Source organism: Channa argus, chromosome 1, assembly GCF_033026475.1.
Source record: "Channa argus isolate prfri chromosome 1, Channa argus male v1.0, whole genome shotgun sequence".
Lineage (NCBI taxonomy): Eukaryota > Metazoa > Chordata > Actinopteri > Anabantiformes > Channidae > Channa > Channa argus.
Window position 1 is genome coordinate 20,475,481 of NC_090197.1, and position 23,108 is coordinate 20,498,588.

Consider the following 23,108-nt stretch of genomic DNA (forward strand, 5'->3'; position numbering starts at 1 on the left):
TTTGTACATACAAATTTATTTATTGATCTGGTATGTTTATGGATCTAGATGTGTCAAAGAAGCACGTCTGATAGCGCTGAAGCCCAGAGAGATGGCACACTGTGACGTGGTTTACCCCAACACAGAATGTAACACTGTCAACGTTATCAAAACATTTTCTAATGGCTAATATTAATACTATTAATATGATTATTATAAAGCTATTTTAGCGAGTTAAATGATGGATGCCGTGTCTCTGTTGTCTTTTTTTTGTGTGTGCGTGTGTTTATTTTTTAACAAGAAATCAAGTCTGAATTAATTGTGAACACAGTGTTTTGAAAACATAGGTTGAAAACCTTTTTTTCATCCTACTTCCTATGGTTCTGGTTTGGGGAGTATATACATAGATAAATGTTAACAAAGCTTCCATATACGAAAATATATCTGCCTCTAACTGAGAAATTACCCCAGATAACATTTTTTCAGTTTTTCAGCTTCAAATGATGTCATCTGAAGAATCTCTTAAGGAGCAGATTGACCAAGACTGCAGTCTCCAAAGAAGCAACTAGATGACACTGTCTGAACTGAAGGACTCCTCTCCCTCACAGTTGGAAGTTTTTCAGTAGGAAGCAGCAATAAGGCATTATAAATGTATCCCCCAAGCTACAACTATTTGAAAATGGCTGTTAAGCTACGTATTTGTGCAATACATGACTAGAATAATGACTAAATATGAAACAATCAAAGTTTGGAAAAACATACATTCTCAGTTTTTATCAGCGTGGAGTTTCAGTGTTTGTTTGCAAAGCAGCTGCTGACTTGATAGCGTTATATGACTTTTAAAGACAGATATGACACTGGTATCAAACCATATATGACTGCAACAAAGCACTATAAGCACTCTATGAAACGATAAAGCAAATTTCCCCCCAAAATAAAAGCGTCAACTTAGAGAAATCAGTTACAAGAAAGAAATGCCTCAGCAAGACCTGGATGATCTTAAAGTGCCATCAGATAAAGGATTGCCTCGACACTGCATAGAGTCAGACAAATTTTATCCCACCATTTAAAGAGTACAGTGAAACAAAAGTGCTCCATAAACAATCATTTGAAAAGACACCATGCCTTTAACTAAAAATGTAGAGTGCAAATAATTGCATGTAAACATTGATTATTGTTACCATGACAAGACAGTCCAGATAGATAATATTAAAAATTCTTTCAACAACTGCATTTAGTTAATTCTGAATCATTGTGTATATCTCCTCTTTTCAGGGGCACTGTGAACTTTTGACTCTAATTGGCAGGTTCAGGTTTTTCCACAGGGCACAAAGAGTAGGGCCCTGAGCCAATAATAGACTTTAATGTTTCTGAACTCCTGTGAGTGAACAGTTGTCTGCTCTGTCTCTGTCAGTATCCCACCCACAGTAACTACATCAGTATGTCTATTGCTGCAGCTCAGCAGCTTGGTAATGTTATTGCAGGGGAAGAAGAGGTGAAGTGGAGCCATTGAAAACAAAGAAAGGTCCAGTTTATCTTTTAAAATCCTGAGATTCAGCAGGAGGCTGGTGATGGAGGACAAGCTCCATCCTGAGTTTCTCCAGCTCAATTTCTGACCAAACGAGGTAGCTAACATTTGCTGGAGACAGTGGACAGTATGTAAAGGCTTCTCTTGGTTTGCCTTTTTCTTAATTTGAGGTTACAGGGCTACAAGACATAAAGCATGTTTCTGAAAAATACAAACAGAATAAAAGTAGCCACAAGCATATAGATAGTGAAAAAGTAAACATTAGCCTCATAGTCCTAACAGTTGAACCCTATTGAAAGTCATTCCTCATATATTAGCCGACATTTTAAAATCAAAGACAAATGTCTAAAAAGAGATAAAATCTCATACAAAGCTGTGAAACAGAAACAGCAATTTAAGTGGAGGTCTGAGGAATTTCTATCAGGAAAAACTTTGTTCATTTTTCCTACATGTGCCATTAGACTTATCTGTTCAGGATGACATGAACTTTAAATGTTGCAAACCCTCGTCTATGAAAAATCCTCAAACTGCTGTAACCAACAGCTAATCTTTGAAATCATTTTTATATCCAATTACTTTATCTATTGGAACTGGGGCTGTAAAAATTAATTGTTGCAAGTGAAATTATTATTTTGTCATCACTACATAATCTATGCTCTGTTTAATCTGAATGTAGGTCTGTGACAACCAAGGAACCTTTACAGACTAAGCTGTCAGTGCCACCCTGCTGCAGGAGGAAAGGTTTGATCAATACAAGAATTGTTAAAGATAATCATCATCACACCATGAGTACAGCTGAAGCTGAGAGATGCTTCTCAAGCTGGGAAGGAATTAAAACTTTTCTAAGAAACACCAGTAGCCAGGACAGACTGGCCAAGTTGTCAGTGGAACAGGAAACTAGTGATTCAGACCGAACTTAACCATAACATTTCTGAGAGATTTCCAGAAAAGAAGAGGAGGCAAAGCTTGTGTGATGTACTTTAAGTGAATCATGTTCCGCAACGTCACAGTAAGTTGATTTGTTTTTAGACTTGGTTTGATGTTTTCTGTTTTGTTTTATATGGCACTCAAATTAATAATGCTTTATTACAATATAACAAAAACCTAAAGTCTTTAAGTGCCAGTCTGCCATTTGATTTATTTTTATTTAATTCAGTTACATTTTTCACTTTCATATGTTGTTGGGGTTTTAAATAACTTCATGAGTTGGTTTGATGGCATCTTCAGTTTTAATATTATTGATAATAAACCCACACTGAGCTTAGATTCACTGATTTTTGGTTACTTCTTGCTTCAACAATGATAAATTTTACATTTTAGGTAAGTAAAGCAGTGCTGATTCAGATCATTTACCATCCCAAAATTGACTCTCCCCTGCCTGTAACTGAACTCTGTCCCACTGTATTTGCAGTTGAGCAAAGCTCAACTTTCCTCTTGCATCTCTACTGCACAGTGGGTGGCACTCAGCAACACAGCTGGCTTTCCTCTGAGAATGAATGGGCAGCTGTTGTTGGCCCAGACTTTTGTAGCTGTATGTGTTAATGCCTGGTCAGTCCTCAGAGCAACAGAGGAATCATTGAGGAATGTTCCATTCTTTCATTTTAGCAAAAACATGAATTCCATTACACAAACATCATCCCTTCAATAATAGTGCACAATTTTCTCCTTAAGAAATCCTGAGATGATAAAATTCTGAATACAGGTTCAAGGTTCACTGAATACCATCCAGTTTGAGTGTCCAGGCATGACCAGGGGTATATGGCAGCTCAGGCAAAAGGACAATAAGGCCAGCGCTGGGGCTGAGTGGAGACCAGGATAAAGGTTTAGAATTACCCAACAAAGTCACCTGGAGAAAGAACAAAAATCAGTGAATTAGTTCCTTGCATTTCATTATGAGGTTTCACTAACCCCAATCCTTCTGTAAATTATTAATTACTAATTTTTAATGTTGCTTGAATAAGAAATTTTTGTCTTTAGCACTGTTTAATTTTTTCAAGACTAACTGCTTTTATGTGTAAAATTAACAGACTTTACAGTGTCTTTACCGTGGTGTTTACTGATGTTTTGGGTTCCAACAACTGCACTGTCGGCTTGAAAGGTTTAGCTGTCATGATGGCATACACAGTGGTCCCTTTAGATGTATACCTACAAATGGTAGATCATATCTTTATCCAAAATCTCCATGTAAATTGTTGGATCAATTACTTAAACATGATTGAAATAGCTACAGTATTTAGTTATGCACTCAACCCAAATAAATGGTTTCATATGTATCTGCCAGTGCACACAGTGAAAATGACAGCTGTGCTTCTGTCTTACCACACTTGTATGGTGTTGTTCTCTGACTGGACCCTCCAGGGTTTAGAAGCATAGATTGCCTGCCCGTTGATCTCTAACCAGGCTCCTAGGCCCCTTAGCCTCTCCTCAAACACAGTGGGGATCGTCCCATCAGATGTGGGGCCCACATTCAGAAGGTAGTTACCTCCCAGAGCTACAGTTTCAACCAGATCCTGTCATAAAAGCAATAAGCAGGCAAAAGAACCAGTCAATCATTAAGATAAAACACTCATCGCAGTAATAACATTCCTTTACTGACAACAAAATGAGAAACAGATTACAAGCCCATCATGAGCTTGACTTAAACTTTAGTTCGTGTTCTTCTGGCAATGATAACACAATAATGTGCACTAGAGACAATAAATTATGTGCAGTGGCCTCGTGGCACATTTATTTGATAGCATAACAACACAATCACAAGTTACAAAAATGTCCAGGGCAGGACTAGGGCTAAATGATTAACTGTTTTCAACTCAATATAGCAATTTAACTAAATTCAATTTTCAAATCAAACGCTTTGATTAAAATGTTTTTTTGACTGTACAATAATAAGAGAAATATTCCTGCAGGATTGAGACATGCTGAGATCTGCCCTCCCCTTTTTGCAGAGGAAGAGGGGTTGAAGAAAGTTTAAAAGAAAAATAAGTTTAACCGCTGCTGCTAAATGTAGTATAAATGTCCTTGGCAGAAACAAACCCTGTCAATAATCAAGAAACCACACTAAGAAACAGCAAAGTCACATCGCTTATTTGGATATTTTGGTTTTAAACGAGAGGATCTGCGGCACAAATGGGTGTTATGCTGAATTGACCACGCATTTTAAAAAAGCCTCACTGGGTTTTTTGACAAGATAATGATTAAAAACATATCTAATGCAAACTCCAAACACTATTTGTTTCAGTTGAGTCAGGTGTCAGCTTAAAGAAACTGGTGGCAAAATTGTGTAAGACCATCTCTAAAGAACCCCCCACCCCCACCCCCCTCAAAAAAACAAAGTTGGATTCAAACGCAAAGTTAAATTAATGTAATTTATTGTCAAAGATTTTTTTCTGTGTTCTGGAGATCATTACGGCCGATATGAGAGGAGCTACGCTAGTCTGCTGGAGCCTTGAAGACATGTTTGTACGTTGTTGGCATTTCCTGTTTTTTTTGAACATCAACTAATGTATACAGGAAAGAGAGAGACGTGGGGAGTTAAAAGGAGGAGAGTGAGAGACACAAATTGAGTTGTAGAAAAAAAATTAAAAGCAGAGTCTATGTCTACTTACATGACAGCTGTGTACTAAGCGAGGACAGACATTAACTGTACAAACATACACACAACACAATATTTACAGACTGGTTAACAAATTATAAATGTATATCTTTACATATGCTCACCGCTATGATGTTAGATAAGGGCATCAGCTCACTCAACTTCATCTTGCGACGGTAACCCCAGGATAGTGTGTCCATAGAAGTGCACTTCTCCCACTTGTGCTTGGGGAGCTGGCCTGGAGTATATTTGTCTTCACAGTTATAGTAGCCGCCATGTTTACAGGCACAGCCAGCGCCCCATCGGTCGTTAGTCACAACAGTATCCTAAGTTATCGGAAACATGGATGAATCCATACAACCATGCTGAGACAGTTCATAGTTAAATGATTTGATTTAACAACACTGTGTATATAGCATCTCTGCACAGTTGACATAGTAATGTGTTGATTAATTGTTATAGAGACACTTACTCTGACAGGGCTGTCATTGTAGAGCCAGGCCAGGAACTCAGTTGAGTTCCAGTAGGTGTCAGGTGCTTCCCAGTCCCCATCCGACCAGATAACCTCAGGTTTGTACCTGGAAGGCAACCAAAGACTAAAGGTTCAGATGTTCCGTGCTCTCATAGAGTCTTGTGCCTTTATAACTATGTATGACAAGTTAAGTCATCTGGTGAAGTAATGTAAGTGCTACAGACCTTACAACCATGTTGTAAAGCTCTGGCAGCAGTTTGTGCATTACAAACTCTTGTGTTTTGAATCCATTCTTCTTGTCAATCAGGTAGAGTGGATGAAACCACTCATACAAGGAGTTGTAAAGTCCATAGTGCAATGACCTAAAATAAGACATTTGAAAATGTTTAAAACTACTGTTAAAGACCAAACTAATTTCACTAAGCCATTGCCAAGGTGAAGCTCAGAGGCAAAAGTCATGTCCCTACACAACTGAAAGCCACAAATTCAACAATACAACATTCAAATGGTTTTATCTTAATCAAAATGGTAGGACATTTCCACTAGACCGAGTCAGGATGTCTGTTTTATACATTTCGGATCTAAACTGTGGTGCCGTTCTGCCAAAATGCATTTGATGCTTGTGATTTCATCAATGCTAAACACTGACAGCAAGAACACTGAAACCCAATAAGGAAGGTACCAGTGCAAATCAGCACTATTTAATCTGGAAACAGGTTTGAGCCTTGGGAAGCACGTTCAATCTAAATGCAATATGACAGATCTGCAGGAAGTCAGATCACTGAAAAGGCCAAACTGTTAACAAGTAAGAAAGTAGTTTAACACAAAACAGGTTCGGTTGAAAAATTAACTGCATTCTCGTTCTACCAGCAGTATGATGACGCACCTGGAACGCACCGCCTCTCCCAGGTCTCCGACTAGGTCCCTGTGAGGACCAGTATCAACAGAATTCCAATTCCAGGAATTTGGAGACCCCCAGTTAGTAAATCCTTCGTGGTGTTTGGCAGTCAGGACGACATATCTGTACAGCAAATTAAATGTAAAAGAAATATTCGGTTTTCGTCAAACAATAGAAGTGTACATGCCATTAGTCTAATGCCACGAAAACCTACTTTGCACCAGAAGCGTTGAATATATCCGCCCACTCCTCCGGGTCGAAGAACTGAGCGTGAAACTGTGAAGCAAACTCCGGGTAGCTGAAGCCAGGTGGGTAGTTCTTCGACATGTAGTCTACACACGTCTTGTTCGGAGGCTGCTGGCCCTGCCAGTGCCACCAGAACCACTCGCTGTCAAACCCTGGGACAGAAAAAACGCCCCAGTGGATAAAAATTCCCAGTTTGGCCTCATTGTACCATGAGGGCAGCGGTCTAGCGTCTAGACTCGTCCAGTCGGCGGTGTACCGAGCCGCCGCGTGAGAAACAAAAACAGCTAAGAAAACAAAAACGGCTCGCATGACAGCAACAGGTTAGCTTAGCTTCATGCAAAGTCTCGTAAGGATAGCTGTGTGCACAACTCGGTGCTTCGGTGAAGTCAGACCGCTTGTGCTCAAGTGTTTACGGCGACACAAAGCAACAAGGTGATGAAAAAGTCAAACTTGTACTTGGTAGAGAACCCGAGTTCACTTTTCATCATGACCCATCAGGTGTTTTCTGTCATATGACTGCTGTTTTTACGTATAAGCATCATCTTCTTTGTTTTCATGGCGAGCTGGCGCATGGCCCGGTGGCGCATTATCGCCACCTGATGGTACTTTACAACACAGAGTTTTTTTTTTTTTTTTAAGAAATCTTCCCCGTAACTTCAATAAAGGTGAAGATGCGTTTAAAACAGTTTTTATTATTGGGTGAAAACAATATTTTAAGTTGCACGTGCTTAATGCCCTCGTGTTCAAGTTTTGTTTCTTAATAAAATATAATCCTATTAACGCCAGTAACCGTGGACTATATGTAGCCCACATAAATGGTTGTTATCTTTCACATCTATATCACAAGAATACAGTATTTGCCATGCTGGGCTGTTTTTCCAAAATACCTCAATACGAGTCTAGCTGGCCAGATCAGCATCTATCTTTTTCTAAAATTATCTTTTTTAATTGCAGAGGGTACACTCAACTAGGTCTCTAATATTTTAGGAAATGTATTAGGTGTTCACAATGTGTTTTTTTTTTTTAATCCAAATTTATCCAGTTTGCCTTGTGTCTCTTTGAAAAGTGTAACTACGGTATTGGTGCCTGGCAGTGTGGGCTAGCTTGACTGTGTTCCTTGATGGAGAACATGAGTCTATAGGAGTTTGATTGCTTAATGCTTGTCCTTAATATTTGGGTAATTCTTAAAAATATTTGCAGTCTGTACATCACTTTTCTGAATAGACATTGATATACAGAGGAACCTTTTTTTTAATGTATTCTAAAGGCAACAAAATGTGTTGTACTTTAAAACGGTTAGACTCACGTAAAAACACTGCAAGGACAAAACAAAACTTTGCAGATTTAAATGAACATGGTCTCAGCTGAAAGGCCTATGGTGAAGTAAAAGAACTGTGTGAATAGATACACGCAGTTGTTTCTTCAGGTGCGTTTACTTGGTTTTATTTTTCTCCCAATACTCTGCGTTTTATATTCTGCAAGTACTCAAATCTGTAGGCTACATATTGTGTTACAGAAATGCGCCCAGTGGCCAACTGTCTTTAGAGATGATTCGACGTCATCTCGGAACAAGGGATCCGGTTCTTTATGACACCCAAGGTTCCAGGTGGTTGTCTCTGTTGCAGACAGCATCCCATGAGGTCTGAACCTGGGGGTCCAGATGGCTCTCGGTACTGCAGACAGCATCCACCGAGGTCTGTATTTTTGGGTCCGGGTTGTTCTCAGTGCTGCACACAGCATCATCTGAGGACTGTATTTTGGGGTCCGGGTGGTTCTCGGTGTTGTCCACAAAGTCAGCGGAGGTGTCAAGTGGTTCTGGACATGATGTATACACAGCTAGAGCTTCCAGCCCGGCCAGGACGAGTGAATCCCGCTGCTGAACCCTGCGGTCGTAACCGAGCCGCTTCAAGGTCCGCCGTGTAGTAGTGAGGGAGATGGGCTTCTCCTGCCCGCTGCTGTTGTACAGAGTCTGGATCTGTACAGTCGTGGCCTGGTTGTTCGACTCCACCATTCTTGCTATCCTCTTCTCACCATTCTCATCTACTAGGCGTTTTCTCCCACAGGATCCGCGGTGACTGGAGGTCTTCTGCTTCTCACACCACTCCCTGTAGACTCGAGACACAGCAGTCTTAGAAAAGCCCAGCCGTTTCACGGTTTCCGAGATGCTGCAGCCGGCGCTTCTGGCTCCTACTATCATACCCCGCTCAAACTCGCTTAAATCTCGCGACTTCCCCATTTGTCACTGTTCGGTCCAGCTGAGAGGCAGATTTTGACCCCGTGCCGCAAATTTGTGCTAAAAACAAAACAAAGTCGTAAAAAAAAAAAAATAATAAAAGGTTCTTCTTCTGTTGTTTCTGGTACATGAGACTCAAATGCTTATTGCCGCCCTCCTCAGTTGGCTTTGTGAGCTCTTCTTTAATAATTTCCATTAAGAATATCTGGTAAACCAGCAGCACCCCCTGCTGTCAGCACTTGGTACAATTTACCGAAGACAGAGCAGCGAAGCACATAAAGACTAAAAGAATATACAATTACAGACTAATAGCCAGATCACAAGGTACCTATGCAGCAGGTCGACACAAAAAATTAATATTTGTTCATTTGTAACCCACTGCTTTTTTTCCTTTTTAATTGTCTTTAATTTGGACCCCTCGTATTTCAAGCTAAAACATTGTTTCAAATGTAAACTTGTTGATTTCATGTTAATTCGGTAGAAAAATAGCCTGTGATACAAATTAACCCAACCATTACTATTTTTCATAACTTAGGAACAGAAATTATTTCCTAACACTTGTACTTAGGGACGCCTGCCCTGTTTTTTTAACTCTCCCTAACCCAGCGATTGCACTACACTCACCTGATACAGCTTACACTTAAACTTCAGTCAATCAGTAGCTAGAAGATACCACTTCACCCTTATCAAAGACGTCATCTTCCAGCTACTGATTGACTGAACACACCCGACCCAGGTAAACAGCAGAGATAGTAAAACAAGCAGAGAAGGGCTCCCTGAGGACTGGGGTTGGGAATCCCCGCACTAAGCTGTATATTGTGATCAATGTTTGCATTGATCATTATGCTCCAAATAACACTGTGGCAGCATCACAGTTTAAACAGTGACAACAGCAAAAAACTGAAGCAGTCAAAAAAAAAAAAAAAAGTATACTAATATGACTGTGTACATTTCTACGTCACTAGATCAACACATTAGTACCAGTAGGGGATGAAGCTTATGATCAATTCTAGCTCTACAGCTTAATAGCAAATATTACAGCTGGGGTATTCAGAAAAAATTAGATCTGGCTTCAAGAGTGGTCTGCTCACTAATTTCTTCTCAGTACGGGCTCAAATCAGTAGATGGCAGCCACAGGGCATTAGCATACACCATGTTGATCCTGCATTCGTTATCTTAACTGCTTATGATTTTCAGGGCTGCTGGGGAGTTGCAGCCTATATCAGCTGTCAGTGGATGAGATGAGGGGTACACTTTGGACTATCTCAGAGCCAACACAGAGACATATAACCATTCACAGTCAATGTGACACATACTGGAAATTTAAAGTCACCAATTAACCAAATATGCGTGTCTTTGGACTGTGGGGAAAAACCAGACCACCTGGAGAAAACCTATGAAAGCAGAGGGAGAGCATGAAAAATTCCACACAGAAAGGCTGCACAGGGCTTGATGAAAATCCATTTCAAGCTGCAGGAAAATTAACATGCAATGTAACATTAACATGCATTTTGCTTCTTGTGGCACACAAGCTTGAGATGAAGGACAAATATGTCTAGTTTCACATTACATTTATTACAGTTATTTCAACAATAGCCACAAAGCTTATTATATCTGGCAACTGCAATCCATAATAAAAAAAAACTAACAAAGCATATCAAACATGTAAATGGCAATCTTCTGTAAAGGTCAGAAAACTAATCCTTTGTCAGTCACTTTCTCTTGTTGCAGAAAAACTACACAAGGTTTTGAATTTGATCAACCGTGAAAAGTCATGGACAAAAAATTAACGACAATTAAATAATGACCCCCCCAAAAAAAGACATTCTATTGCAATTAGGCAAATTCCTGAAGCGCAATTTCTCCTAATATCACCTAACTTATTCTCTGGTTTCAAATGTTTCAATAAATAAGGTTGTCTTTTAGTAAAATTTTAACATCAATAACAGTTGGGCCACAGTTAAAGGAATGGTGTTCTTCACTAAGTTGGGCTATAAATTCACAGTGTGTGACCTACATCAGTGCAGACAGCAAGCTGCCTTTCGAGCATTTGCTTCTCTACTAAGTCCTCGACTCTGCCAACCTCCACTTCATCTACATCGTCCATAAAACTGGACCAATCTGTGCCCCCATCTGCACGTTCCATGGGCACTTGCTGGCTGGCGGGGTGAACAGGGGCAGAATCATCATGAGTGGTGGTCACACAATTGCAGCTTTCGCAGATGCCGAAGCGTCTGAGTCCTGGGGAAACACTAGATCCTGTGAAGGTCCGCCTGCAGCTCTTACAAGATACTGGCCAGTAATGCCTGTGAACCTGTAGATGGTTAACACAGTGAAAAAGAAGTAAGACTTGAACAGGGACCACCATGTAGCTTATAGATCAGATTTACTGTATTCCTTATACTTAATTCACTACACAGGGCTGATTACCATTTACAACTAACTACTACTAATTACAGTCTTACATAAACCATTTTTTTCACTGCGTATTAACAATACCATTCTCTGCAACACGACCAAATGCTGTAATAAATTTGTAAACTGCAACAAGAACATAAATTGCCACTAAGCAATCTCGCAAAAGAATTTGAATTAAAAATGTAATTCACAGTGGAAATAAAAAGTAAGATAATTTAAAACTGCTCACAACAAGCAACAATTAACAATCACTGGTATATTAGTAGTTGCAAATTTACCCTTTTATATTACACTTGTCATTTTGTATCAGCAGCTATCTCAGACAAAACTAGGCAGATTTTCATGCACTCACAGCTACACTGAATTCTTACACTGAGAGCATGGCTGCGAAGGTGCTCCTGCCTTGTGAACCTCTTGCCACACATGGGACAGGGGAAGGGCCTCTCTCCTGTGTGACAACGAATGTGTCTCTTCATTATACCCTTCTGCTTGGCAGTGTATGGACAGAATGGGCACTTGTGGAGTTTCACTGGCACTACTAAGCCATCACCTGCAGGGGGAGAGAAAGTCTACCAGTTCAACTTTACCAGAATAGGACAGCACAGCAAGTGTGGAGCCATTTTCAGAATCTTAGCCTGATGAAACCAGTTACCTGTGTCTTCTCCAAGCCAGTCAGACTGGATCTCCATGATAGACGATCCCACAAATCCTAAACTGTCATCCATTCTGCCTCCTACTGTGCTGCTACCAAGCCCTTGGGTAAAGCGCTGCCCCATTCTGTCTCCAAGGGGACTGGGGCCTTCACCTCTGGCCAGAATTTCCATCAGCTGCCTGGCGTTAAAAGAAGAGCTGTATCCAACAGGGGAGCGTTCATTAGAGGGACTTGGGGGAAGTAGTCTGCTATGATGAGAATTTTGCAGAGAGGGTCCAGAATATGAAGCCAGGTCTTTGGTTTCAGGGGATTCCATAAGCTCCTCATCAGGGTCGTACTCTATTTTAGGATTTACCAACTCAGGGGTCAGTGCAGACGATGAAGAGGATGATAAATTAGTTTGATCCATGTGTCCCTTCTGTGATTCACTCCCAGATGTGAATTCACCCCTGGAATGGTAGTCACTGTCCATGTCCCTGCTGGTTCCTGGAGGTGTGTTCACAGGTATAGACAAGGGGGTTCTAGCTGAGGTCACAGACTCCGGACCTAAACCCGATCCCCTATCTGCCTCTGCAACCTGTGAATGAGGCTCTGCAGCACCTGTACCGCTGGAGATCGTCACAGTAGGAGTACCACTGTCTGCAGGACCCATTGCTCCATCTTGTTGCTGGACCTCTTTCTCTGTACTCCTCTCCTTCTCCTTACTGCATATTTCCAAAGATGAGCGGATGTACCCTTTACAGAAGTTCACCAGGTCAGTCATCTGCAGATAGCTGGCTGCTGACATCACCTCAATGACATTGCTTCTGTTTAGGGCCAAGCGGCCAGAGTAGAGAAAGTCCAGGATAATTGAGAAAGCATCAGCTGTTACAATGTCCAAAGAAGCTGTACTGTAGCGTTGACCACTATCCTGAAAATAAATGTTTTTCAAAATTTTGAATAATTAGATATGATTTTGAATTATGAACTGTAAAAATCTAAAGTATCAGATAAAAAAAAAACACTGGAAAGTGTCTCTCACCTGTAGATAGTGAACCAGAAGAGCTCGAAAATAGCCGCTACCAGCAAACAGCACATTACGATGAGCTTTAAAGACACGGCCTTCAACGAGGATGCTACAGTCACAGAAGAAATCACGCTTGCGCTGCTCATTGAGCTCAAAAAGCAGTTTGGGCAGGTAGCAAGGCACTTCCATGTTTACACCCAAGTGGGCCCTACCAGAAAGCAAGGACAGAGAGACACAGCAGTGAGAGACTGTGTCAATTTAGAAAAATAGTTGACTTTGTTGTCCTGTAGGTTTACTACTAGGCTTGTGTGACACACGATTTGATTCATTAATTTTTTTGTGTGACATTACCCCAACTTTTCTAAGAGAGCATAAAGGTAATAATTGTGTGTTTTAAGTCTAATTGTAACGTTTATTTAGACAGACAATGGCCTTCCTAAAAGTTAAGTCAGTTAGCTAACACGAATTATGTTTGTGAAGATTTAACAACGGAAACCAGGCAACGTTTAACAACGTTACTCGAAATAACACGGTTTTTGAGATCTAACCATGCAAAAGGTAGCCTAGAAATCTGAAAAATTAGAAAGAACAGGCAAAAGTCGACTAGTATATCTCGACTAGTCACTAGCAATGTTACGACTTTGCTGTTTGCTTACAAGTTAGCTTGTGATGCTACCACCGAGCAGCAAGCTGTTTTTTTTTTTAAGTGAAACAACTGCCCTTTACAAAACAGGCTGTAGGACATGATTTTAAACTGACATATAATTAGATCTTACCTGTGAAATTACGCTATTGTACTTGAGAAAACCTTTATCGTAACACAGTGCTACAGATTAAGTTAGCTAGGATCATTGTCCCATGTCCATGACATAAACCAAAAACTTCCGCTGTCTTTCCCAGTGACGTTTTTCATTTATCCAATCAACCGCCGACGGAGGCGTAGCCAGGCAGCCTAAACTTTACTGACGTTTACCGACCTTCGTCTTCACAAGATTAAAAATAAAAAGTACTAGCTAAAGCCACAATGAAAATGCAAGTAAAAGTCTATTTTATTTAGGTTAAAGTTAAACAATATAACTGTTATATACAAACAAAAATAAAAAAATATCTAAAAATAAATCAATGAGACAGTAGTCTATTTTTGTATTACTGGGTATCAAAAGCAAAAAAGCATTTGTAATAAATATTTTTTATACTTTTAAATAAATAATTAAAGCAACAAATAATTCAAACAAATTTGGGCTATTGTTAGCTTGACCTGCTGTTTGATTATCTGAGGTCTAACAGGTCTAGTAAGGTATCTGACTTCATGAGTGTTGTTAGGACTGCAATGACCCCGAAATGCACTTTTGTCCCGACTTTCGTCGACTCAACCAGCTTTTATTGTGAGATAATGGAGTATTGAGCCATCTAAGTTTTCAGATTCTGGCACAAACCAGCAAATAAGACACATTATTTGAGCATGATGTGAAAAACACTTTCAGAATGATACATGCACATAAAGTATAAACAGCAGAAAACTCATTTTTACATTTATCTAGGATTTGAGTCACAAAAGGTATGACTTAAAAAAAACAATTAACAGAATATTTAATAAGGTAAATGGTCAATGGCACACCTAAGCATGTTTTATGAATGTATATTTGTTTTGTTTTGTTTTTATATGAAATCTAGGTAATTGATTGCTCTCAGAGTAATAGAAATTTGTAGTAAGTTAAGAGTATCAGTTTTGTATGAATCATAATACATAAATAGTACATAGTACATAAATGTACTTAAGCACAGTACTTGCGCAAATGTACTTACTTTCCACAAATACTAAACTCCATACTGTATCAACTGTAAATGTTGATATATAGAGCCACAGCACATGGTTAAAAAAAGAAGGTGAAGAAAATGATGGTAAAGATACCACGCAGTCAGTGTAATAAAGTTCATCTAATCTAGTGTAGATGAATGCAAACTCTGACACAAAGTTAGATGTTTTTGCAGATATAGCTTCATTACGTGAGTTGTATAATTTCTACTCTCTCAACATAAAATATTGTGAAATCCTTTAATGGAGTTTTCAATAAATCAATCATTATTTTTCATCATTCAGAAGAGTGTATTTTTTCTTTGTCTGTGTGTTCTTCTAAGCCATGGCATAACTATGGTATCAATTCAATACATTTTTGTCAGAAGTTCAATATCAACTAAATGGCTCTAATATAGTGTGGTTAGTATTCACTCATACTCTATTCTCTTGGACTTCCGTGTTACCTGGTGTAGCTGAATCACCTAAATAAAGCAGACCTTATAAAATTATGTCTCACTCACACACTTTATGTAAGCTTTAGCAGTTAAAAACAACTGTATTTTTTGTCCGTAAAATATTTTCTCTACAATAACTTTGAGGAAGTCTGAGTCATTTTCTCCATTGCAGGAGGTCATTGTCAGTGGAAATGACAGCGATGCTGATGTCTATGATGTTTTAAAAGTGTCACACTCCTTCTCATACCAAGTCCAGCATGCTACATTCACAGGCGGCTTTTGTCATTGTCTGCTCAAGAACACTTGTTTGTTTGCCTTTCACTTTGGCGAGAAAATAGTTCCTTTTTTATTTCTGGACATAGTAGGAGTAAACAAGTAGTTCCTTCAGCGCTGCGCCACACCCTCTCAGCACAATCCACAGCCTTTAGTAGTGTTTTTTACACTGATTGGTGCCAACCGAGCAACTTATTTGTTTTAGATATTTTCCCATGGCAAACACGGCAAATACAAAGGCTTCGTGGTGGCCTGGAGAAACCACAGGGTAGGCGTACATGAGCTTCTATACTCACCCTCTTTGTAAAATGAAATTTATGGCACCTCATAAAATCTCTATTCATGCGCATAAGCACTAAATATAAACTAGTATAAACCAGCAGGCTTTGACTCACTTCTTTTAAACCTGACCTGATGGTGCGTTGTGTCCAGCTGAAGGCCGGCCAACCGTCAGTTGACCCAGATGCCCAGTCCTACCAAGAGCCTGTACCAAATCAAAGCTGCAATGTGTTGAACTCGGAGGTGGTACTGGTTCCTGACCTTCTTCTCGCTCTGACTCAGGGAAACACAAGGCCTTTGTTTTGGTCATTTGTTGACATACGGGCAGGAAACTCCCTCTCCACAGAGCCAAGTAATCACACTGAAGTTCCTACAGTACTGCACTATATGTGTGGCAGTTAACACCCAACAACTCCTTAGGAACAAATAATATTCATAATTTATGATTGGGCTTTGGCTTACGCCTATGATTAGGATGCCATATGATTTAATGATTGAAGCCCAGTCTGAAAAGCAAATAGATGTATTTGGGTATTATGTAAGGCTGCATCCAGATTTGCGACTTCACTCATTGTGCGTGTTAGCCACTGTGAGACCCACGGCTGGCACAGAGGGCTCCAACAGCACCCCTCTGGGTCCCTGTGGTCTGTGCCTCAGTACATAACAGCCACTTAGGCCGGCATTTTCCCAGGCTGAGACAACACACCACGGTGGCAGTGAGAGCCACAGAGAGGGCCTGATTAAAGAGTAGAGACAATGGAGGGAGAGCAAGCCGGGGACCGTGGTGGCATTTTCCATCTCCGCCACTGTCTCCTGGGGGGACCAAGTATGTGCCGTGAAACGTTTGAATTATACCAGAATCTCTGGAATTCAGACAGAGGCACCGCGGAGAGGACCCTCGACCGAGGATCAAAGAGATTAGAGAAGAGTGCGGTGGACTGGTGGTGAAGTCGAGTGCATAGGGGAGTATGAGTGTGTGTATGTGTGTGTTAGAAAAATGACTTGAAAAAGATAAAGACAATGTTTGAATTTGAATCATATATACTTTTATGGCTACATATTTGAAGATGTTTTAAAAAAGCCATGTTTGACTTCTGAGGAGGCATTGATCTTTGTGCAATGAAACACAGGCGTGTGGTCAGAGTGTGTGTGTTGCTGCCCTTTTATCCCTCATAGGATCAGATAATGCAATCATAGCCAATAATTGAGAGTCTAATACAGCGGGCGCCCCTCTTTAGTATGGAGACGCCACTTTCCTCTGTGGTGGCAGAGGAAGAGGAAGAGAAAAAGGAGCGGGGGGAACCTCGTCTTTCTCTTTCTGTCTATCGCTCTCTGTAATTATCACTTAATGTTCCTCAGTGATCTGGAGACGTCTGTCTCTCGCTTTGTCCTTTCTTCCCCTTATAAAGAGGAAATGCATCGCTGTCTGAAATAAATCTGCCAGCCTTTTTATTATTGTATATTTAGCACCAGAATAGAGTAGTAAATGGAGCCGTCCCAGACCACGAGCTTCCGGTTGTGCCGGGCTTCAGCGCTGCCTGGCTGTTTTTGCTACAGCCAAGTCTAAACATCAAAGTCTCCTGTACTATATACAGTTAGCTAGTCATCTTCAAGCAGGGACCTCAAGCAAGTTTTCATGTCTGACAAAGACAAACACAGCCTCCAGTTGTGCATGAGCTGACTGTATAGAATTAGTTCATTACACAAATATGTGTTTCAGCAAGCTGGTTTTGCATACAAAACTGTCATGTTTAGGTTTCCGAAAGTCTGTATTTGTGTTTGTCTGCATCCATATATCTCTGTGGTGCATCTCAAACTTTGCCATGGCATTGTATTGTTTTTGTTTGATGTCAAAACAGACAACAGTGCATTAAGATAAAAAAAAATGCTGAAAAGCTTGCTGACCCAGCTTGCACCTGAAGTATTGCCCCGGGGCTATTTCTTTCAGTTTCCACTAATTTATTCAACTAAATGTTATGATTTGATTAACTAATTTTCAATTTCTTTCATATAGTTCCTATTTTGAGAGTACAGGTGAATGGTATTATCCCTATGTCTTCATTATACTAAACACGTTTATATGCACAATTTTGTAATTAGGAAGAAAACAGTCAAACAGAATTAAAGTTGGTGTAATGCAGTTTATTGACAAATTTATAATGAGCTATTAGATCTATACCCTCCAAAATCAGTGCATTCCTTAATTCAGTTCTGGTCATTTTAGACTAATAAAACCCCCTAAAACATGGTGCCAGCTCCTCCAGGAAACTTATACTGTGTTTCCTCCATCAAAGTCTTCTTTTCTTTCACTGCACACTCACTGAAATCCTCTACCAGGATTACTAAGAATTCCTAAGCCGTGTGGTGGCGGCAAGTTTTCATACTAGTTTTTTAGGGGCTTATGCCAGCTCTTCCAAGCTGCCATCAGAACAAGGTGTCAGCAGGATTCCTCCTTGATAAGGCTGCAATCTTAGGTGTAAAGTTATAGGAGGGATTTGAGAGAGTGAGAGGCTGTCAAGAGCAGCATTTCGGGCTCAGGGCAGCAAAGAAAAATGGAAAATGAAGACCATGTCGGTTGTTTTTCTTTAATTTTAAATAGGTTTCAATACTGGCCTTACAATTTGTTAAGCTGCCAAGTTTTGATTGTATGAGTTCTGCATTATTCTTAAACAATTTGGCATGAAGAACAGTTGTACATTTGCAATTCCTTCTCCATGTGTGATATTTGCATTTTCCTTCTGTTTAATTATGGTTTCAGAATGGAACTGCAGATATAATGAAATGGTTTCAAATAAAACTAATAAAAGTGTCTGTTCCACTTCACACTAATTCACTCCAGATGTTTTCCATTTTGAATACATCCTTGCAAGTATCTGAAAAGTCTTTCCTCTGAACTCAAACAGAGACAAAAACTGAAAGCTGATAGGAGAAGCAAAAAAGGTTTCCTCCATAAACTTGAATGGTGGTTATTTCCAATTCAAAATGCCTAAGCAAATCTACAGTGTCTAAAGTATAAAAAAAAAACCCTCAGTCATCAAATCAGGCACAATCGCATGCATGGCTGAGGGGGCACAGTGGATTAGCCTTGAACTCTTTCATTTTTCACTTTTCCCCCTTTTCTTTCTCCTCTTTTTCTGCGGCTCATAAAACATTGCATCCTGTGTGTGATGTGGTGAAGGAGTACGGTCAGAATGAACTGATTACAAATGCGGGCCTTTGAGTCATGGCACCAAACGACATTCCTTAAGCACTTAAAAATAGTAACAGTTGGCTTTTTTCAGGTTTGTTTTTTTCTCAGTGGAGGACTTTGGGGCATCCTTTGCAGTTCTTTTTGTAGACCTGAATTATAACCAGACCCCCTTCTCCCCTTTCTTTCATTTTTTTATTGGGAGTTTGTTTAATCTTGTGAAGAAAATTGGCTTAGCGTGGGAAAGACAGAATTCTTTTGGGCATAAGTTCTGTTGTTTTAACGTTGTGTACATTGTTTTGTTGTTGTTGTTTTTTTTTTTCATGTAGGGAAGAAAGTGCCAGTTTGTGCCAAAACCTCATGAAGTACAGATAAAAAGGAGCTGAGTGAGAGGGAGGCCGCAACACCATGACAAAGATATGGGTTGTCTAGGCAAAGAGCTTTACAAATGACAATCTTCACGGGGAAAAGAAGGTGGGGGAGCACAACATAAGGGAGGAAGGGAGTGGAAGAGAAGGAGGGAGGAAAAGAGGAAAACAAATGTATGGGTATTGGGGGAAATAACACAGAGCAGTGAGGAGGGAGTGGGGAGATGAGAGGGGAAACATTCCCCCTCGCCCACATTAAAGACATAAAAAAGAAAACAAACAGAAAAACATGTCTGACATAAAGAGGCTGGTTTCCGTGGCGACAACACAATGGCTGCCTGTGGCTCTCGAGGCCCTCGCCGTCCCGTCTGGGGCCCGGCACCAGTGAAAGTCACCGCAGTCACAGGGCCCATCAGTATCTGTGTGTGTGTGTGTGTGTTCACATGGTGAATGTCATCACGGGCCCAGTGCTGTGGGAACTGCCATGAATAGGACCCCACTCGGAAGCCACAAAAGCTCCTTTCTGCTTCTTCTCTTCGGCTTTTAGCCTCCTTATTTATCTTTGCGTAGTGGAGCCGGATGAGGAGGGAGGACTCAGTGTCTCTCTATGTGTTCTCTGTCTATGTCTCTTGCTGTCTTACAACAACATGACCCATCACTGCAGCCTCCTGCCCTCCTGACACCTCACAGCACAGCAGCCACTATCTCAAACACATATACTGACTGTGTCTAACCCTGTTTCTCTGAAGGTTTATTCACACCTCATATCAGCTCAATCAGATCATAAAAACACAATGCAGCTCTTTGGAGACCCCCTATAGGAACAAACATGACGTTCCCAGGAATGCCTCATATATCCAGATTGGGGTGAGTGAAATGTGGAGATGGCCAGACACGCAGTGCCACAGGTCCCAGGCAGATAATTCCCTCATGGGTCCAGCCTGGAAAGTGCCAATTAACTCCAGTGCCAGTTCCCATGCCAATCTGATCCTGACCACAGTGACCAAGTGTCCAGACACAGGCTGACTATCATAACAAAAAGATCAACTGATCTTTTCAGGTTTATGTCAGTAGCACTTGCATACAACAGGGCATCGTGCAGGGCTTCTTAGACCATGTTTGGCCTTTTTACAGATTCTCCACATGGGTTCTGGACTGTCTTTCAAACTATTAGGTCATGTTTGATCATTATTTGTAATGTTTACAATTTAAAATAGATACTTAAAAATGCTTTGTGTTAAAACAACATTTTTATATCACTTCTCAAAGTTGCCAAAACTCATCTAAAAATCTATTTCTTTGCACCTTTAATGTGGAAACTTAAATAAATAATTAAAGTTGCACAATTTGTACATTTAACTATTTTTTGTTATTAAGATATAATTTCTAATATATTGTTTCTGTAGCCTCCAAGACTCCAAGACAAGTCCTAAAATAACATGTTCACTAATAAAATAAAAACTTCTATATGTACCTTTTCATAATGTGTTTATTTTATAGCTTGTCTGTCAGTTAAAATTGCCATAGTGTTGAAAGGTTCTATATATATAAGCTCGTATTTTTTATTTGCTTAACAAGAGCTCTAGTCCTTGCATATATGATGTTAGTACCAGCATTTCTTGGAATTGTGCACTTTTGTGAGAATAAACATTTCTTAAAAAGACTGTTCTCACATGTTTAATAGGTCACTTCAGGTGTTAAATTCTTTAGAGTGTCTTTTTAAATGGAATTATTGACATTTTAGGAAATTATGTTGTTGAAAATTTGTTGGTTTTCTGTAGCTGGAAAAGAGGCAACCATGCAGTGCAACATATCTGATCAGTTATTCAGTCTGACATGAATGCAGGGACAAAGAAACAAACAAAATATCCTGCTGAGCTGGTTCCATCTCACAGACTTTAAAACAATAGCTATAGTCATGCATCAGAAACAATAATTGCAGCTGAGTGTTTGTGCCTTATAAATTGTGGGCATGCACTGTCCACATTCGTGTGAGGGAGTTTGTGTGTGTGTGTGTGTGTTTGTGTGTTTGTGTGTATGTTCCTGAGCATTTGTACGTTCATATTCGACTTGCTCATGTGTGCGTGTGTGTGCAAATTGTAAAAGTATGTGCTTGTTAATTTCAATAAGGGACGTTGCCTTGTTGTGGTGTGGAGGGATGGGAGGCAGAGGACTTGAAGTGGCCAACCAAGATCGCCAGAAATCTCCCAGAATTCCATCCTACCATCAGTGCCAGCTCTGTCTCTCTTTCTATTTCTCTCTCTGATGTTTGTCTCCATCACTCTTCGCTCACACACACCCCACCATGAAACCATTTTAATAATACATTTATCTACTGATTCATTTATCTTTTTAATTACTTTCCACTTTGTGTATGATTTTTATACAACTTGCCTCATCTTGGAACAACTGAGAGGTGTGGTTGGCCTAAAACAATGAGCAAAACCAGAGGATTGGTGGTACAGAGAACAAACTTAATCTGTGAAGAGAGGGGACTGACATCATGCATGTCTCTTTTCTTTCAGACTTTCCTCTCTGTTTTTTTATTTTTTATTTTTTTGATGCCAAAATGATATCCAGATTTGAATTAAGGAATGATTGGTAATGAAAGGATATGTGGACAGGGGGTTTGTTTGGTGGAGAGGACATTGGGATTTCTTTTCTCTGTTTGTCTTGACTCATATTCACCACACTGTAAGCCCCCCTAGTGATGATCACACTGATTACTGACACTTGGCTATTAACAAACACACGCACATGCACATGTTTTAGGTTAGTTTACTGCTTTCCATGTATGACATGACAAAACACAGGCGGGTAAGGCTGAGTTTCAGCTAATGTGAGATAAACAGTAAAACCAGGCTGCCTAAAAGGATATCTTCTTAAAAGAGACTAATAATCAAAAACACTTCAAATGCTAAAAGAGTAAATGCAACGTATATTACATAGAAAGAGTTCAGAAACAACTTGCAGGACACTTCGCTCATTCAAACAAACATACACAAAGATCTGGCACTCATGCATTGTAGTATGTTTAAACTAACACACCCTTCCAGTCTACCAGGCAGGAAGAGACACACTCAGCTGGGCATTGTGTGGAAGGGGGCATGCCACTTGGCCTCTATCCCTCTTTCACACACACATATACACACACTGCTGGGTCAGTCAGGCATTGCTTCTAACAACCGGCGCCTGGGTCTTGTGTTTCCATGGCAATCTGTACCAGCAATCTTCCCACGGTGGTAGCGGAACCGAGTGCTAAGTGTTGCAAGCAACCATGTGTTTGAGTGTCTCTGCATGTTTGTGTGTGTGTGTGTGTGTGTGTGTTGGAGTGTGCAAAGCGCTATCTTGTCCTGTGAAGAGCCCAGATGTTCAGACACTCACTGAGCTGATTCCTCTCTTGACCTCTCACTGCCCACCCTCATCCCTGCTCACAATGACACACAAGAGTGTTCGAAAAAGTCTGAAAGAAGTTTAAAAGTTTTGGTAAAATATTTGTTTAATGTCATGAATTCTAACGTTACCCTGGCAAGTCTGTGTCATAACTACAATTAGAACAAAACTATATTTAGTAAAAGTAAAACACTGAATATACATTTCAAATGTAGTTAAAGCTAGATAAATTGATAAAATGTATAATCAGTAAAATAGTAATGGCTAAAGTTAAAATAATTAGTAAATTAGTAAATGGCTGAAACAGCTAAATAGTACAATCAATGGATAA

At 40.0% G+C, this 23,108-nt stretch overlaps 3 protein-coding genes across 4 annotated transcripts; all 3 read right to left on the minus strand.

Annotated features, from left to right (window-relative positions):
• Window positions 1-1,017: 1,017 nt before the first annotated feature.
• LOC137128038 (tissue alpha-L-fucosidase-like) lies at window positions 1,018-7,224 on the minus strand. Of its 2 annotated transcripts, XM_067505713.1 has the most exons (8): window positions 6,684-7,220; window positions 6,458-6,592; window positions 5,796-5,933; window positions 5,572-5,677; window positions 5,225-5,425; window positions 3,827-4,017; window positions 3,553-3,652; window positions 1,018-3,353 (listed from the first exon to the last, which is right to left on the minus strand). In XM_067505713.1, exons 1-8 carry the CDS (start codon window positions 7,022-7,024, stop codon window positions 3,219-3,221), a joined length of 1,347 nt encoding a protein of 448 aa, XP_067361814.1. In that variant the 5' UTR covers window positions 7,025-7,220; the 3' UTR covers window positions 1,018-3,218. The 2 variants fall into 2 exon arrangements, with proteins under 2 accessions (XP_067361814.1, XP_067361822.1); XM_067505721.1 differs by lacking the exon at window positions 3,553-3,652 and having other exon boundaries at window positions 3,214-3,353; window positions 6,684-7,224.
• A 179-nt stretch (window positions 7,225-7,403) lies between these two features.
• Window positions 7,404-9,115, minus strand: LOC137128051 (uncharacterized). The gene has a single exon (XM_067505732.1). The coding sequence runs from the start codon at window positions 8,949-8,951 to the stop codon at window positions 8,301-8,303; it is 651 nt and encodes a 216-aa protein (XP_067361833.1). The 5' UTR covers window positions 8,952-9,115; the 3' UTR covers window positions 7,404-8,300.
• Window positions 9,116-10,502: 1,387 nt separating this feature from the next.
• zbtb8b (zinc finger and BTB domain containing 8B) lies at window positions 10,503-13,943 on the minus strand. Its single transcript, XM_067505697.1, has 5 exons — window positions 13,801-13,943; window positions 13,040-13,232; window positions 12,019-12,928; window positions 11,738-11,916; window positions 10,503-11,262 (listed from the first exon to the last, which is right to left on the minus strand). Exons 2-5 carry the CDS (start codon window positions 13,211-13,213, stop codon window positions 10,948-10,950), a joined length of 1,578 nt encoding a protein of 525 aa, XP_067361798.1. The 5' UTR covers window positions 13,214-13,232; window positions 13,801-13,943; the 3' UTR covers window positions 10,503-10,947.
• Between the last annotated feature and the right edge of the window lie 9,165 nt (window positions 13,944-23,108).

Excerpts from the sequence above, each read along its gene's own strand:
- LOC137128038 (XM_067505713.1), bottom strand. The coding sequence starts at position 7,024 with ATGCGAGCCGTTTTTGTTTTCTTAGCTGTTTTTGTTTCTCACGCGGCG. Across the intron at positions 6,593-6,683 it reads TTCAACGCTTCTGGTGCAAA|ATATGTCGTCCTGACTGCCA; the intron begins GTAGGTTTTCGT and ends TTTGCTGTACAG. Across the intron at positions 5,934-6,457 it reads GGAGAGGCGGTGCGTTCCAG|GTCATTGCACTATGGACTTT; the intron begins GTGCGTCATCAT and ends GTCTTATTTTAG.
- LOC137128051 (XM_067505732.1), bottom strand. The coding sequence starts at position 8,951 with ATGGGGAAGTCGCGAGATTTAAGCGAGTTTGAGCGGGGTATGATAGTA.
- zbtb8b (XM_067505697.1), bottom strand. The coding sequence starts at position 13,213 with ATGGAAGTGCCTTGCTACCTGCCCAAACTGCTTTTTGAGCTCAATGAG. Across the intron at positions 11,917-12,018 it reads CTGGCTTGGAGAAGACACAG|GTGATGGCTTAGTAGTGCCA; the intron begins GTAACTGGTTTC and ends CTCCCCCTGCAG. Across the intron at positions 11,263-11,737 it reads TTCGCAGCCATGCTCTCAGT|GTTCACAGGCATTACTGGCC; the intron begins GTAAGAATTCAG and ends AACCATCTACAG.